The sequence below is a fragment of the Pelmatolapia mariae genome, linkage group LG1 (assembly GCF_036321145.2).
Source record: "Pelmatolapia mariae isolate MD_Pm_ZW linkage group LG1, Pm_UMD_F_2, whole genome shotgun sequence".
Lineage (NCBI taxonomy): Eukaryota > Metazoa > Chordata > Actinopteri > Cichliformes > Cichlidae > Pelmatolapia > Pelmatolapia mariae.
Window position 1 is genome coordinate 35,381,888 of NC_086227.1, and position 14,336 is coordinate 35,396,223.

Here is a 14,336-nt window from a genome sequence, read left to right on the forward strand (position 1 = left end):
ATCAGGACCACTAACCAAAGCTACTAGCATGACCAGTTGAAATGTATATGTATGTATATATGTTTGCTTCTCAACCCATGCAACAGTTTACACTGTACACAAATACTAATGGAAGCAGTGACCAGCTGCCTTTTCAAGAACTACAGCGATCACAGCATTGTAGTTTCATTGGTATGTCTTTCCACTCAGACTGCTTTTAGGAGAGTGTGTGATCCCACTCACTGATGACAGCTGACTGAGGATGGAAATGTTTGATTTAGTCATACAGTACTTCCAGTTCTCCAATAGTTGGCAGGATCCTTGGATTAGTTCTCGTCATTGACACATTGTTTAAAGAAAGAACAGATGACTTTTCCCTAGTGAGCCATTTCGAAACTCTGATGGCTTCAAACTTAGTTCTATCCTACTAGTTCTGGTGGCAAAAAGAAAAACATTGCAAAAATCGATCCAACACACTACGAATGATATTTCAACAGTTTATTCATCAACTTCATAGACATTTCTTGAGAAGTGTGCCGCTTTATTGGATGTTTGACAAGTGCGGAACCAAAGCTTTGTACATGCACATGGTCTCAGCACAGGTACAGACTATAGGTTTTTATTTATTTTTATTATTTTTTTTAAATCACACAGCTTTGAAATACAGCAGCTGATGAAGCTTACCAACAACCACTTCAGTGATATACACAATTAATGAATTTTCTGTTTGAATTAAAAAGTAAAGACAGGGAAAAAAAAAAGAAAAGAAAAAAAAAACAAAAAAAACACGTAAAAACCTAGAAAGAAACTAAACCTGTAAAAATCAGAAAACAAATCCTACAAATGGCGCTGAGTTGATGAGTCCATGAATGCACGAGTCCGGGGATCTGCATGTCACGTTGCTCAGCTGCTTTGTCTTTGCACATTGGTTAGTCTTTTAAATTAATGTAAATACTATGAAAACAGAATCCATGTCTTTCACACAAAGAAACATTCCTTTTTACTGATCTTGAGCTCCAATTAGCAGGACACTGGACTAACAGCCATGACAGAGGAAGAGAAAGGTGGGTGGGTGAAGTCTGTTTGAACAGCAGATCATCATCCTAACATGGTGTTCAGAGGCGACCACTTGTTTCATTACATCTTAAATATTTTATATGAATTTTTACCTAAAGTTGCTGTTTAAAGTGTCTAGATCTGTCTCTGGCTGCCCCAGTGTTAGTTCCTCAGACAAAAATCAAAATGATTCAAGGGCACAATATTTCAAACAATCAACAACTTGTGCATGAGTCAGTGTGATTGGATCTGTGTCTGAGGAGCTACTGAGCCTGACCTGCCTTTGTTTAGTCTGCAACTCATACATTTTCTCCCATCTAGCTCATGGGTTGTGTGTGTCTGTATGTGTATATGTCAGATTGGGAAAGAGCATGAGATTACTGGTGGGCACACTGTACTCCCGAGCCGTGGTGGCTGCCCTCTTCGTCCGAGCTGTCATTGTAAGCCTCCCTGCGGTTACCAGATGATGAGCTCTGGCTGACGTCATAATCTTGCAGGTCGACCTCCTCCGTGTCTCCACTGATGATGGGTGGCTCTGACCGTGAGGGTAGCATGTCTTCCAGCTCCTTCACAGGGAAAACAATTGTCAAAATACAGCTTTAACAGGCAGCTTCATTGGGATTTCTAACCATTCTCTGGTGTCAGAAGCTTGTGGGGTCATGAGTGCACTGCTACAAGGAGAGAGAGAGCGAGAAGAGCGAGAAGAGAGAGAAGGGGGGTGGGGGGGTCTCAGGAAGAAATTCACTTCCATTCTCAGCCAGAAAGACAAGCGTGACAGAATTTAAGTACTTTCACATTCATCACAAGAAGAACTCAAATCGCTGAATGGCATTGCTAAGAAGGGCCGATCCCTTAAAGGAACATGTAAGTTTACTCACGTATTTCAAGTCTGAATGAAATTAATGTCTTTTTCCCCCCTCTTTAAAACAACGACAACAAACAAACAGGTCATACTTTCTCTTCAGACCAAAACCAGATTATGTGACGGACTCTGAAGACATAATAAAAAAAATCATTTGAGAAAACATGCACCTTGGGTTTCTCCCCATGTGTACTGTAACAGTACATATGTAACAGTACATATACAAATTGCTTTCCACCCAAGAAAAACAGCAGTCCTACATCTGAACATGTTACAGGTCAGACAGCTAACTCACTGCTGAGCTGTCTGAAAATCATGTATATTTTTCAAGTTAAAGCAGCTGTTGTTCAAATTAAGGTGTGCTGTGGCCTTTCTCCGTCAACACTGCTGCCAATATTTGCCTTTTTCCTTGCTTGTTTCAAAGCTGCTGATAAAAGAGCAAATCTGTTTACACTGCCTCCGTGTGCTGCCATCACTGATGCCCCCTCAGAGGCCTGATGGGCGAGTCTGATTTAAATAATACATTTGAACTCAACTGTAAATGACTCGCTGACTTAAGTCTGTTTGGAATATAGTTTTAATGTCTTAATCTAATTATAGAAAGGAAAAAAAAAATTGCCTATGAATGACAGTTTTGTAATTACTTCCAAGTACGAAGAATGAGCTTTGGTCTTTGTCTATAATGAGACAAATAAAAGTCAGAAGATTAAAGACAGTAAATTAAAAGCACAAATCTGTCATACCCCAAGTTTCTCAGGGCTGATCCAATTGTTGTCAGGAAACTGGACATCAAACTTGATATAAAGATCTCCTTTCTCGAAAGGGTTTCGGTACTGTGGCATGCCTTCTCCTCGCACCATTCTGACAGAGCCTAGAAGAGAGTGCAGTTTGTTTAAAATTAGACTTATTCACATTTTTCTAAACAGTATTTCCAGCACTGAGGATTTAGGGTAAACCCACCCCCCAGTGTTACTGTGAAGAACATCTTTACAATGATAGAAACTCTCTACCAATAAAGCCCAAAGCTGGACACTTGCTCAGCTGTCAGAGCATGCTAGGCTAATACACTTATTTATCTGGCAACCACGTCAGAGCTTTAAATAATGATGCAGTCTGTTCCTGACAAATTCAGTAAGAAAAGCAATGTTAAAAATGGATGTTTACCTGGTTCAATGACTTTGCCAGCAGGGTACTTAACAACAATTTGTCTTCCATCTAAATGTTTCAACATAAACTGGAAACCACACAGCGCCTCCACCAGCCCAATCTTGTGGTTCATGAAGAGGTCATTGCCATCTCGTCTATATGTCTGAAAATAGAGAGATTGTTAGTAATATCTGTTAATGGATGAAATCGTCACAGTTTTAACAGATTTAAAACAAACAAACAAAGCATCATATCCTGATATACCAAATATGACAGTGTGGGAAAGCATGTCATTACCTTTAAATAAAGCTGGGGCTAAAGCAGAAGTGGAGGTTAATTATTAGAAAATGCTCTTTCAAAAGGACTTTTTTTGGGGGGGGGGGTTATTCCAATAATTCAAGGAGTTCTCATCGCTGAAGCCTATTCTCTCATAAAACCACATTAAACATGGTAACATAATTGCCAGAGAACAAATTGCTTTTGTCTGTGACTGATAGCCTTTTAAAGTGGTCAGAATCATTTTCTCTGACAGTGTCTTTTGAGCTCGTCATCTGTGACAGCTATAATTGACTGTGTGACAATGCTTCTTCATGGTTTAATTTGGCAGTCAAGACATTGGGGGAGGCTATGAACTTGGATTTTTGTAACATTTCTTTCTTATGTTGCAGTAAAATGCGTTACACAACAGCTTTAAGAACTCCTGCACACTAAACTGACAGGCAAATAAAAATCTTATCAAAAGGCTAGAATTAACAAGACAAACATCAACCCATAATGCAACACTCAGTAGAGGCCTTGTACTTTAAATTCACACACTGTTCCACAAGCTAGCTTTTTTGGCACTGTAATGCTTTGTCAATTTTTAAATTAATTATTAGAAAACAATTAAGTTCGTACCATCACATTTTTGAAAACTGTATTGTATCCGAACACTAACCACCACTGCCTTAGAGCATTTGTTAGAAATCAATAGTACAAACAAATATAGCACAAAAGAGTTACTAATTTACTCAATAGGATGCTGTCAGAATGTATTCCTGTATACACAGACAAGTAGTTTTTTAATGCCTCTTAAATACTTTTTATTGTACTACTTCAAATGATTTTCAGACCTTTTGATATAGTGCCATTTCATAAAGAGTACTGATGTTCCATGATCAGTATTTTGTGTGTTGTTGCTGCTGGCTGTACCAACCCATTATGCTACAGATGTCTATGAATGACATATTTTGACATTAAAGATAGACATCCTGTGGGAGAAGGAGCCAAAGGCACTGCTGAAGCTCTGGGTAGTGTTCTAGTTAAGCCAAAACCATCCACAACCCATTTCCTTTAACATTTACCAGGGTCTTTATTTACCTCAGCTGAGTAAGGTAAGTGGTTTGCATATTTCTGAATTTGGCACCATTACGACAAATAAGCTTCATTACGATTTGTCTGTTTGCTTTATTAAAATTACAACATTTAGTTGAATTGCTTTTGAAAAAAGATCAGCATGATTAGCCTATCAATCCACCACTTATGATGTCAACGTAACTTTATATTATGAGAGGACACCCATCACTTTTTGGCATCCAGCTACAAGCGTTGTTAATGCAAACCAGGAACTCAACACTTCAACCATGTAGAATCATAAGCTCTGATGTTCCAGTGAACAGAAACACCCCTTTTCTTCATTTCCAGGAACACTGTGTTCAGCTACTGCACAGCATCCTTTTTCCTTTGGTCCACTGTGGGGCTGCTTTCCCTTGTTCCTGTTGACTACCGTATTTTCACGACCATAAGGCGCACTTAAAAGTCTTAGATTTTCTTCAAAAAGTACGGCGCGCCCTATAGTGCAGTGCGCCCTGTGTGTTGTAATGAGGACGTAGTAGAGAACACCATGAGAACGCTAAAGGGTGAAGTGTGGGCGTTGACTGTAGCGGTATATACAATCGCACATACCTGTATAAAAGAACAGGTATGTGCGTTATGCAAGACATCGTTGTTTTAACAACCCTGAAAATGGCAAAGAGACACGCTTACGAAGCAGTTTAAACTGAAGGCCATCAGCTAAGCGGAGGAACATGGAAATCGAGCAGCCGCGAGAGAATTTAAGATTAACGAATTGATGGTTCGTAAGTGGAGGAAGCTAGAAAACAAGCTGCGGCAGGTCAAGAAAACACAGCTGAGTTCCCGCGGAAATAAGGCGAGGTGGCCCGAGTTGGAGGAAAGACTCGAGCGGGAGAAGCGTTTCGACGGTCACCATTCGGCTAAAAGCAGTTTCACTAGCTGAAGAAATGAAAATTGAACATTTCCAAGGAGGCCCGTCTTGGTGCTTTCGTTTTATGAAACGGTGCCATTTTTCCATCCGGACCAGGACTACGGTAGCGCAGCAACTTCCAGCGGATTATAAGGAAAAACTGGCCATCTTCCGCTCCTACTGCAGCAAACACATCGGCTGCGAGCAGAGTGGGAGCGATGGATGACCGATGGAGACCAGTTTCACCAAGAGTGGAAGGCAGCGCCGGGCGAGTTACGCCACAATTTGCGAATGGATTGTAGATGCTTGGGCTAACATGTCTGCTGGCACTGTTGTTCGAGCTTTCGCAAAAGCCGGCATCATTTCCGAGGAGCCGCACGGCACGGAAAGTGACTCTGACAGTGAAGAAAGTGATCCTGGAATGTTTGATGGAGATTTAGCGCAGCTGTTCAATTCAGACACAGAGGATGAGGACTTCGATGGGTTTGATGATAAAAATGTGAGTACCAAACTCAGTTTTGCTCCTGCTTTATTTTGAAATATGCACACTTGTATGCTTGTGTGTTGTTGATGATGACGATTACCGGTAATAGAAATGTGAGTACCAAACTCAGGTTTGCTACCGCTTTATTTTTAAATACGCATACTTGTATGCGCCCTATAATCAAGTGCGCCTTATGTGTGTGTTAAATACAGTAATGGCACACATAACTGTGACTGCGCCTTTTAGTACAGTGCGTCTTATGGTCGTGAAAATACGGTATATCTCCAGCCATGACTTTTAAGTGACAACTGGGTAGTATAGAAAGTAAAATCCCCCCCCCCAAAAAGGGAAACAAAATTAAAATAAACTACCACAGAAATTCAACATTAAGGCACAATACGATTTAATTATAAAAACTGACTAATGTATAATGTTTATATAAAATTTATATAAATATATAAATATATATTTATATATTTATATAAATTTTATATATAAATTTTATATATAAAATATATATAAAATTCTGTTAGAATTTTTTGTGATACAATTTAAGATTTTCTTACTTTATTTCTTGAATTATTGCAAACAGAGGGGCTGTTTTAAATCAGTAGCTTACTCATGAATCAAGTGCTAAAACAATTATTTAAGTCACATATTTTATAAGGAGGGGTGCCTCAACACATAAGCAGAAATTATTTGACATGATAACTGATCAAGACAATTGGTGTGTTTATAAACGTTTATAAACACGCCAATTTATGAGAGATAAAAAAAAAGCATTTTAAAAAATTATCCACCTTTGTAATGTTGCATTTTAGGTTTGACAGCTCACAAAACTATGACTGATACAGAAATTCTATTTTTCTAATCTGTATCAGAGAATTCTTAATCATAACTGATTAATCATGCTCACTGAATAACAAAGTGGTATAACATTCAGCCTTTTCAACACATGACTTTGAAGCAAAGTACAAACATTGCTACAAGATTTTAATAGATGTTATAACTGATGTTATTAAAGAAAACTCAATATGTCTAAGATATATAGCATGACAGTTGACCCTCGATAGCCTATGACCCATAAAATTATTATCCATCAGCGCTGCAGGAGGTTGGCATGTTAGTATGAAAGTGAGGCGAAGCATAATGCCATAGGCAGAGAAACAATGACCAGGTCTTCCATCTACTACACTAAGTGGATTTACTAGAGCAAACTGAAAATGCTATGGATTGCCCCCCAAATGCCTTCCAAACTGTATGCAACGCTCCAAGTTACCACAATGCTCACAGATGTACCCAGGTTGTATGCAAAAAGTGCATTGTTAAACCACATCAGGTGGGATGGGAGGGGGTAAAAACCCAAGCATCATAATTAAAAATGAAATCATGAAAGGTTACATACAATGTTATGTTGTAGGATTAAAAAAAAAATAAAAAATAGGGTCCTGGTTATGACGTAAGGTACGACACAGATCTAACACAGAAGCATAATTCACCTGTTAGAATGACTTATTCACCTTACGTGTCTGTCTGGACTGTGGGAGGAAGCTTGAGTTCCCACAGGCAGAACATGCCAACTCCATGCAGAAATACCCTAGGGAATGATAATACTAACCTCTACACCAGCATGACACTCTGGTGCTATAACACTCATTCCAAAATGTTAAAATCTGCTCCTAGATAAATACCCTCTGTGTTAAAATAATTAAAGATTAAAACGCTCTAATTAATTAATTACAACTAAACATTTATAAACACGCCAAAACTAATGGCAAATTTATTTTAAAAACACCCTGAAATCAAAACAAAAATCAAAATGTAATTAAAACTTATTAAAAAAATGAAATATACAAATTCTGCATAACTAACTCCAACGTCTCCAAGATTTTATTTCCACTTCTTTGATGCTTATTTAGTTGTGTGTAAATTCGTCACCTCTGCACACCCATACATGTATCTACTATGATATGGTACATTTTACGAACAAGCTGAGACTATGAGATTTTGGCCATTATAGTGAAAACAGAATCCAAACAACAGTTTGGCATCAAAAGAATGCAACAGGAAGCTTTGGTCAGGCGTGAGGAGCTGGATTAGAAGGATAGTGAAGTAATTGACATACAAAAAACACAAAAGGAGAATAGACTGCTCAAAATAATGTTAAAACCATCACCCCCTATTACAGAGTACGCATGGGTTACGAGGGACAGGATAACGTGAATCAGACTCCCCCCACGTACCTCGTGCTCTTTTTCTTGCAGGACAAGAACTATATCCCCAGGTTCAACGCCAGGTGCCTGGTCAGCTTCTCCTCCAAAGGTAATTTTCTGGCCATGCTTCATGCCTTTGTCCACATGCACCTCCAGAATCTTCACCTCCTTCACGACTTTCTTGCCCTCGCATTTTTTACAGCGGTCTTTCTCACTGATCACCTCACCTGGGGCAGATTAAATAAAACACAGGATCAGAAATCTGTGCAGATCAATAAAACACGCAAGTGCTTGGTCACGGTTTACATCACTGTGGCACTTACCCTCTCCATTACAATCAGTACACACTGACTGCATCTGTTGGACCATACCCGGGGCCAGCTGTCTGATCATGATGCGCATGCCACGCCCCCTACACGCCGTACACTTTTGTACAGCACCCGTCTTGCCTCCCTGCCTGTATTCACACAAAGCCACAGATGGATTTGTTGTAACAACCAACAAATATCACAGGATTAAAACTGTTAATAACTAAACTATCAAGCAGAAATAACAGCAAGATGTTGGTTATACTACTCACCCGTTGCAAGTGCTACAGAGTACATTCTTGCTAAGTTGTAGTTTAGTTGTTTTTCCATTGTAAAGGTCCTCCAGTGAAACCCTATAGAAAAAAATAAGATGATATCAACTGATGCAAGATAGAATAGTTGGGTATACAAGATTAGGTTGTGCTGCACATCAAGAGCAATTTTAATGAATTGCAAACACAAAAACATTAAATCAATTTAATGTAGTACATCTGAGTTTCCAAGCTAGGTCTTACTTGAGTGGATGGACCATGTCTTCTCCTCTCCTCCGACCTCCATTCCTGGATCGACTGCTCTGTCCACCCATGAAGCCAAAGAGTCCACCTCCAAAGATGTGGGAGAAGATATCGTCCATCCCTGGGCCACCCCCGCCACCTTCCCGCAAGCCTTGTTCTCCATAGCGATCATAAAGTTCTTTCTTTTCAGGGTTAGTTAGCACCTCATAGGCAAAGCTGATTTCTTTGAACTACATTTTGAGAAGACCAGAAACAGAGACAAGACAAAAAATAAAATAAAATTAACTGGATGAAGGGAATGGCCTGTTTCAAAATGGCTTTTGGGATTTGACAAAACAATTAACTGACCCACTTAGATCCAGCCACATACAGTCTGTTTTTTTAGAACCATTAAATAAAAATGTGTCTTGAGCTTATGGAAAGCAGACACCAATCAACTAAACTGGTGAAAAATAAATAACACTTGGGATTTTCCTTTGGCTCCATCGAAAAACACTCGAGGGGACAGAAGTCTTGGGTACAATTTCAGCTCTCCAAAACATAAGACTTCAGAGCAAATTCACAGCAAATTGATTACCTGTCAGAACAGAAACTCAAAGTTTCAACTGTCCTGTACAAACTTTACCAACACTCTTAGGTTTAAAGAAATAGAAAGGAAACTAACAGTTAAAAAGAAAACCATCTAGCTTGCATTTGCTTTGAAGATAAAATGTGACGTTCAGCATGAGTTACACGTTAATCTCACAGCCAGTGTAAAGGATATGCTCGGTAGGACACACTATTTTCCAAAACTCAAATGCTTTCATTATTATGAACACTGCCTCCAGGCTTAAGACTCTAAAGTTGCCATTTTCCTGTTGGTAACAATCTCCTGCTGAGAAAATCTCACTCTGCCATATGGGGGATGATGAAAGAGAGGCTTGTAATTTTCTTCTTCTTTTTTTTCCCCCCTTTGCACATTTCCATAAACATTCCAAAATCTACATTAGAAACTAATGAGAATGTTAAGCACAGCTGTGTAAAGTCATCAGGGCTCTTCCAACTTCAGGAATTTCAGCTCAATGTTCAATAACAATTTAAACCCTTAATGAAATGTAAAGGCTTAAAGCGAAATCACCACAAAGCAAAAGTAAAACTAAAACGGGAACTAACTCCTGTCATAACAGGACTGGTTAGTCTGAAACATACATTAAAGCTTCAGATACACAAAATACTAGGCACCTGTTCTCTATGAGAGCCCGTTTTACTTATAAACATTTTAAACTATTTTTCCTCTTTAGTTATACATGACACTGATAACAACACATAACACCTTAGCCAAAGGACTTTTAAACAATTGATTAATTTTAATAAACATCCAAAAAAAACAAGAAAAAAAATCTGCAAATCAATAAACAAAACAGATTAATTAAGTACACATACATTAGAATCTGGTGCATAAAATGAAAATAGACGTGATCTCAAATTAATTTAAAAATACTGAGAGCCAAAGCAAAGCATTTAGTCATCAGGGAGAGGTGTTTCTTGCCATTAACCCTTACAAACAGGTTTAAGGGTTTGTTTGTTTGTTTTTTTATTGTTTTCCCAATCATGTTTTTTTAATTACAAATCACATAATTCATCTGGACATATGATGACCAGCTCCACTGTAAATGTAAACCAGGTGGAGGCTGCCACAGAGGCGATACCTTATCTCCAGCGTTAGGGTTCTTGTCGGGATGATATTCTTTTGCGAGTTTCCGGTATGCCTAGAAAATAACAAAAAACAGAGGTAACTCCATTAGCTAGCAAGTTTTACATTGGGCATGCGTTGTTTACGGGAAACTTACGTCGACATCACTCCAACACACACGAAGGAAGCTTATCAACGGTTTACGCAATCACACGTGCCTCCCTCCCCGAACAAACCTGGCCGGCCAAGCTCTTTCTGTCTCGGCTTAAAAAAAAAATCATTTTCTCCCAACAATAATCCATAACTGGTTTAGTAGCGACGACTGCTATTCACCAATTCCACGCGTCCATCCCCGGGAATTACCCTTTAGTGAAAAAAGGCAACTCAAAATGTCTGACAATTTCAGTGCTAACGCTTCTAAGCTAATTAGCATCTCTTCTCGCCAAGCACAGACGCGGTAAAGATAACGTTTAAGATGAAAATATGACAGCGTAATAAAGTTATCCGATAATGTGCTAATAAACAAGAGGTCGGTGAACATCAATTTAGTCTAGTCTAGCATGGCCAGTTAAAAAAACATCACACGCCGGTTGGGAGTAAAAAACCACCAAATTAAAAAAAAAACATTAAAATCGCTGAATAAATATTTAACTTGAATTCTTCGGCTTATTTTGATCACTACGTGTTACGAATCTCTATTTCTACCGTTTGTCAAACACAAAACCAAGGACTAGTTTGGCTGGTTTCGCGACAAACACTTAAGCTAAAGCTAGCGTGAGGTCAATCGTTTGAGGCGTACGAGCTAGCCCTGGTTTCGGTTGACCTTTTTCACATTAACAACTTGAAAAACATACGTTTTCCTATTCGACCTTAGCTAAACTGTGAAAGAAAAATAAAACATTTATTGAACTCATAAACGACACAGCCCGACTGTCACATGAATATCCAGGCCGGTCAGCCTGATTCACTGCTAATGTTAGTTAGCTTCGCATAGCAACGCATTTCCTGATTGAGGCACTTTTAAGACTTTGAAGCTTAAACGCAATACATAATCCCGCAGATTATCTCCCGTGTATTTACCTTTTTCAGCTCATTTTCAGTTGCAGACGGAGACACTCCGAGGATGTCGTACAATTTCGTGTCGACAACATTCGACATGGTGTTGCTGTTGATGTTGCTTCGACAGGAGCTGGATGGACAAAGAGAGAAGGAGCCGGTGGAAAATGTTTGGCTCGCCTCGTGTCTCCATTTCCGGAAAGTCAGACCCGCCGCGTGTCCGCTGGTGCCCCCTGGCGTGGATGTGCTTGATGACTGATGAGCTCACACACGAGAGTAAACAGTCGATTTCCTTTATATTTTTCTTCTTCTCTTAATTATTTAATTATTTATTTATTTATTTTAGCAAATATTAAACATTTAATTAAAGTTAATTTAGACAAAGCTTGAAAAATTTCTTGCTATTTTATAACTGGCCCTATAGTTACACCTTCACAAAAGTTTAAACTCAGTTTATGAGCTCAAACTGCCATCCTATTTTTACAGTCTGTTAATGAAAAGCGAACTTTCTGTTTCTCTTTATTCTCACTGAATCTTCTTCTTTTGGCCGCTCCCTTTAGGGGTCACCGCAGCAGATCATCTGCCCCCATGTCACCGTCTTCCGTATGTCATCCTCCACTATATCAATAAACTTTATCTGTTTACTTTGTCCAGTATATCCACTATCCTTCCTCTGCACATGTCCAAAATATCTCAGCCTTGGTTCTCTAATTTGTCTCCAAAACATTGGACTTGAGGTCCCTCTGATATACTCATTTATAATCCCGTTCGTTCTGGTCAAGCTCAATGAAAATCTGAGAATCTTTCAATTCTGCCACTTCCAGCTCGATCTCCTGTATTTTTGTCAGTGCCACCATCTCCAACCAATCCATCATAGCAGGTTTTACTTTGTAAACCTTCCATTTCCCTCTTGCTAATATCCTTCTGTCACACCTCATACTCGTCTCCACCCACTCCACCCTGCCTGCAGTCTCTTCTTCAGCTCTCTGTTACTTTGGATGGTTGATCCCAGGTATTTAAACTCATCCACCTTGACTACCTCCACTCCTTGCAGACAAATTATGGTTGACTTATTATTGGGCCCTTTTATTTATTATGAAATACATTGTTTTTGAATGGTTGCATCTTAGTACAATCCAAACCATGTGATTATCACACACTCACAACATGGGAATATAATCTTGTACTTGACCGCATTAGCACTGCAGATATTTGCAATTTATTTTAATTCGTTTTAAACCCGATGCTAATTTAAGATGTCGGTCACGATTTAGAGTGGCATTGAGTTTGTTATGCCTGCACATAAATTCAATTTTGAAGTCAATTAATGAATTCAACCTAATAGCGAGTGTCTCAATAATTAAGATCTCTCCACATCTAAGTTGTCTTCATTTTTCATGTCAAAGATCCATTACTGTTGTGGCATATTATAACCTCAGATGTCTCATCCAGCGTTAGGACCGGAGGGGGATATGAGAGCTTGTCCGTGCAAATTGTCTTGGGTGTCAGTAGATCTCCTCGTCCCGTCTCACTCCTCTTCTGAGTGGCCATGCACAGTGCAATAATACTTCGACAACAAACTCATCCAATCAGTCACACCCTGTTAATTATAAATGCTTATTACGTCATTCATTGCATGTACTTATGCACGTGTTTTATACTCTTCTGTGTGTACTACGTAGCAAAAGGATAAACTAGAACAATTACTGTCTAAACAGGTTTATTACCACAGTCACAGCGCATTACTCCAATCCCAGAGAGGACATCTCAGCTTTTCAATTTCATTTCATTGTTTCTCTTCCAGATCATACGAGTGGACATTGATCTGATTTAGAAACAAAATAAATGTTTTTGATATTTAAATTAGATACATTAAATTCTTTTTTGGTACTTTATTTATGTTACAATGATTTCCAACTGATTTTATTTGCCATTTAATTCACCCGCAATCTGTCATATATCTTAGTTTATATGCGTATAAAACACTTCTTGATGTCCAGATTTGTGTCTTTAGCTCAAATCTTATCAATCTAATAAAAATGCATGCTGAATGCAGTGTGTCTGCAGGTGGCGCTGCTTTTTTATTATTGCATGCGTTTCTCAGTGATGTTAATGGTGACCTTTGGCACTTATTATTGTAAAAATACAAACAGATAGTATTTTGTTTTCACATGAAACACAATTTGTTATGGAATTTTCCACTATGTTATGCTGTGTTATAGAAATTCTACTACTCTATGCAGTACTGTGGAAAAAAGTAACAGCCATGTGCTGTTAATTAAATGCACTTGGTTAAATGTTCATTAGCAATAGTGACCACCTAAAAGCAGAGGTTTTGGCAGATCCCTGCAACAGAATGGCTGAACGTGAAAAGAAACAAAATGTTGCAGTGGCTCAAAGTCCAGACCTCAACCTGATTGAAATGCTGTGGCAAGACTGCAAGAAAGCTGTGTATAGAAACTAATACCTGCAGACCTCAATGAACTCAAACAAAGAATAGTGGGACAAAATTCCTTCACAAAGATTTTAGACTGACTGTTATTTTTAGTGAGCTGTGAGACTTTGTGAAATCTGCTCTATTGTATCTCTATTGTAGGGTCTGCCTTACAATATAAAGCACCTTGAGGTGACTGTTGTTGTTATTTGGCGCTATATAAATAAAATTTAATTGAATTGTTCAAGAGTGATTTCAGCATAATGTATTGATTAATATCATTAGATTGAATCCCGAGACAGCACGTGTAGGTGTCACTGTGTAGGTGACCAGCCCAATGCATAAATGAATTAGCAACAATAAAGGCCA

The 14,336-nt window shown here is 38.7% G+C and overlaps 1 protein-coding gene across 1 annotated transcript; it reads right to left on the minus strand.

Annotated features, from left to right (window-relative positions):
- Window positions 1-462: 462 nt before the first annotated feature.
- Window positions 463-11,716, minus strand: dnaja2a (DnaJ heat shock protein family (Hsp40) member A2a). Its single transcript, XM_063480154.1, has 9 exons — window positions 11,558-11,716; window positions 10,494-10,553; window positions 8,806-9,035; window positions 8,563-8,643; window positions 8,306-8,439; window positions 8,013-8,209; window positions 3,062-3,206; window positions 2,641-2,768; window positions 463-1,601 (listed from the first exon to the last, which is right to left on the minus strand). The coding sequence occupies exons 1-9, from the start codon at window positions 11,633-11,635 to the stop codon at window positions 1,413-1,415; spliced, it is 1,242 nt and encodes a 413-aa protein (XP_063336224.1). The 5' UTR covers window positions 11,636-11,716; the 3' UTR covers window positions 463-1,412.
- Window positions 11,717-14,336: the final 2,620 nt, after the last annotated feature.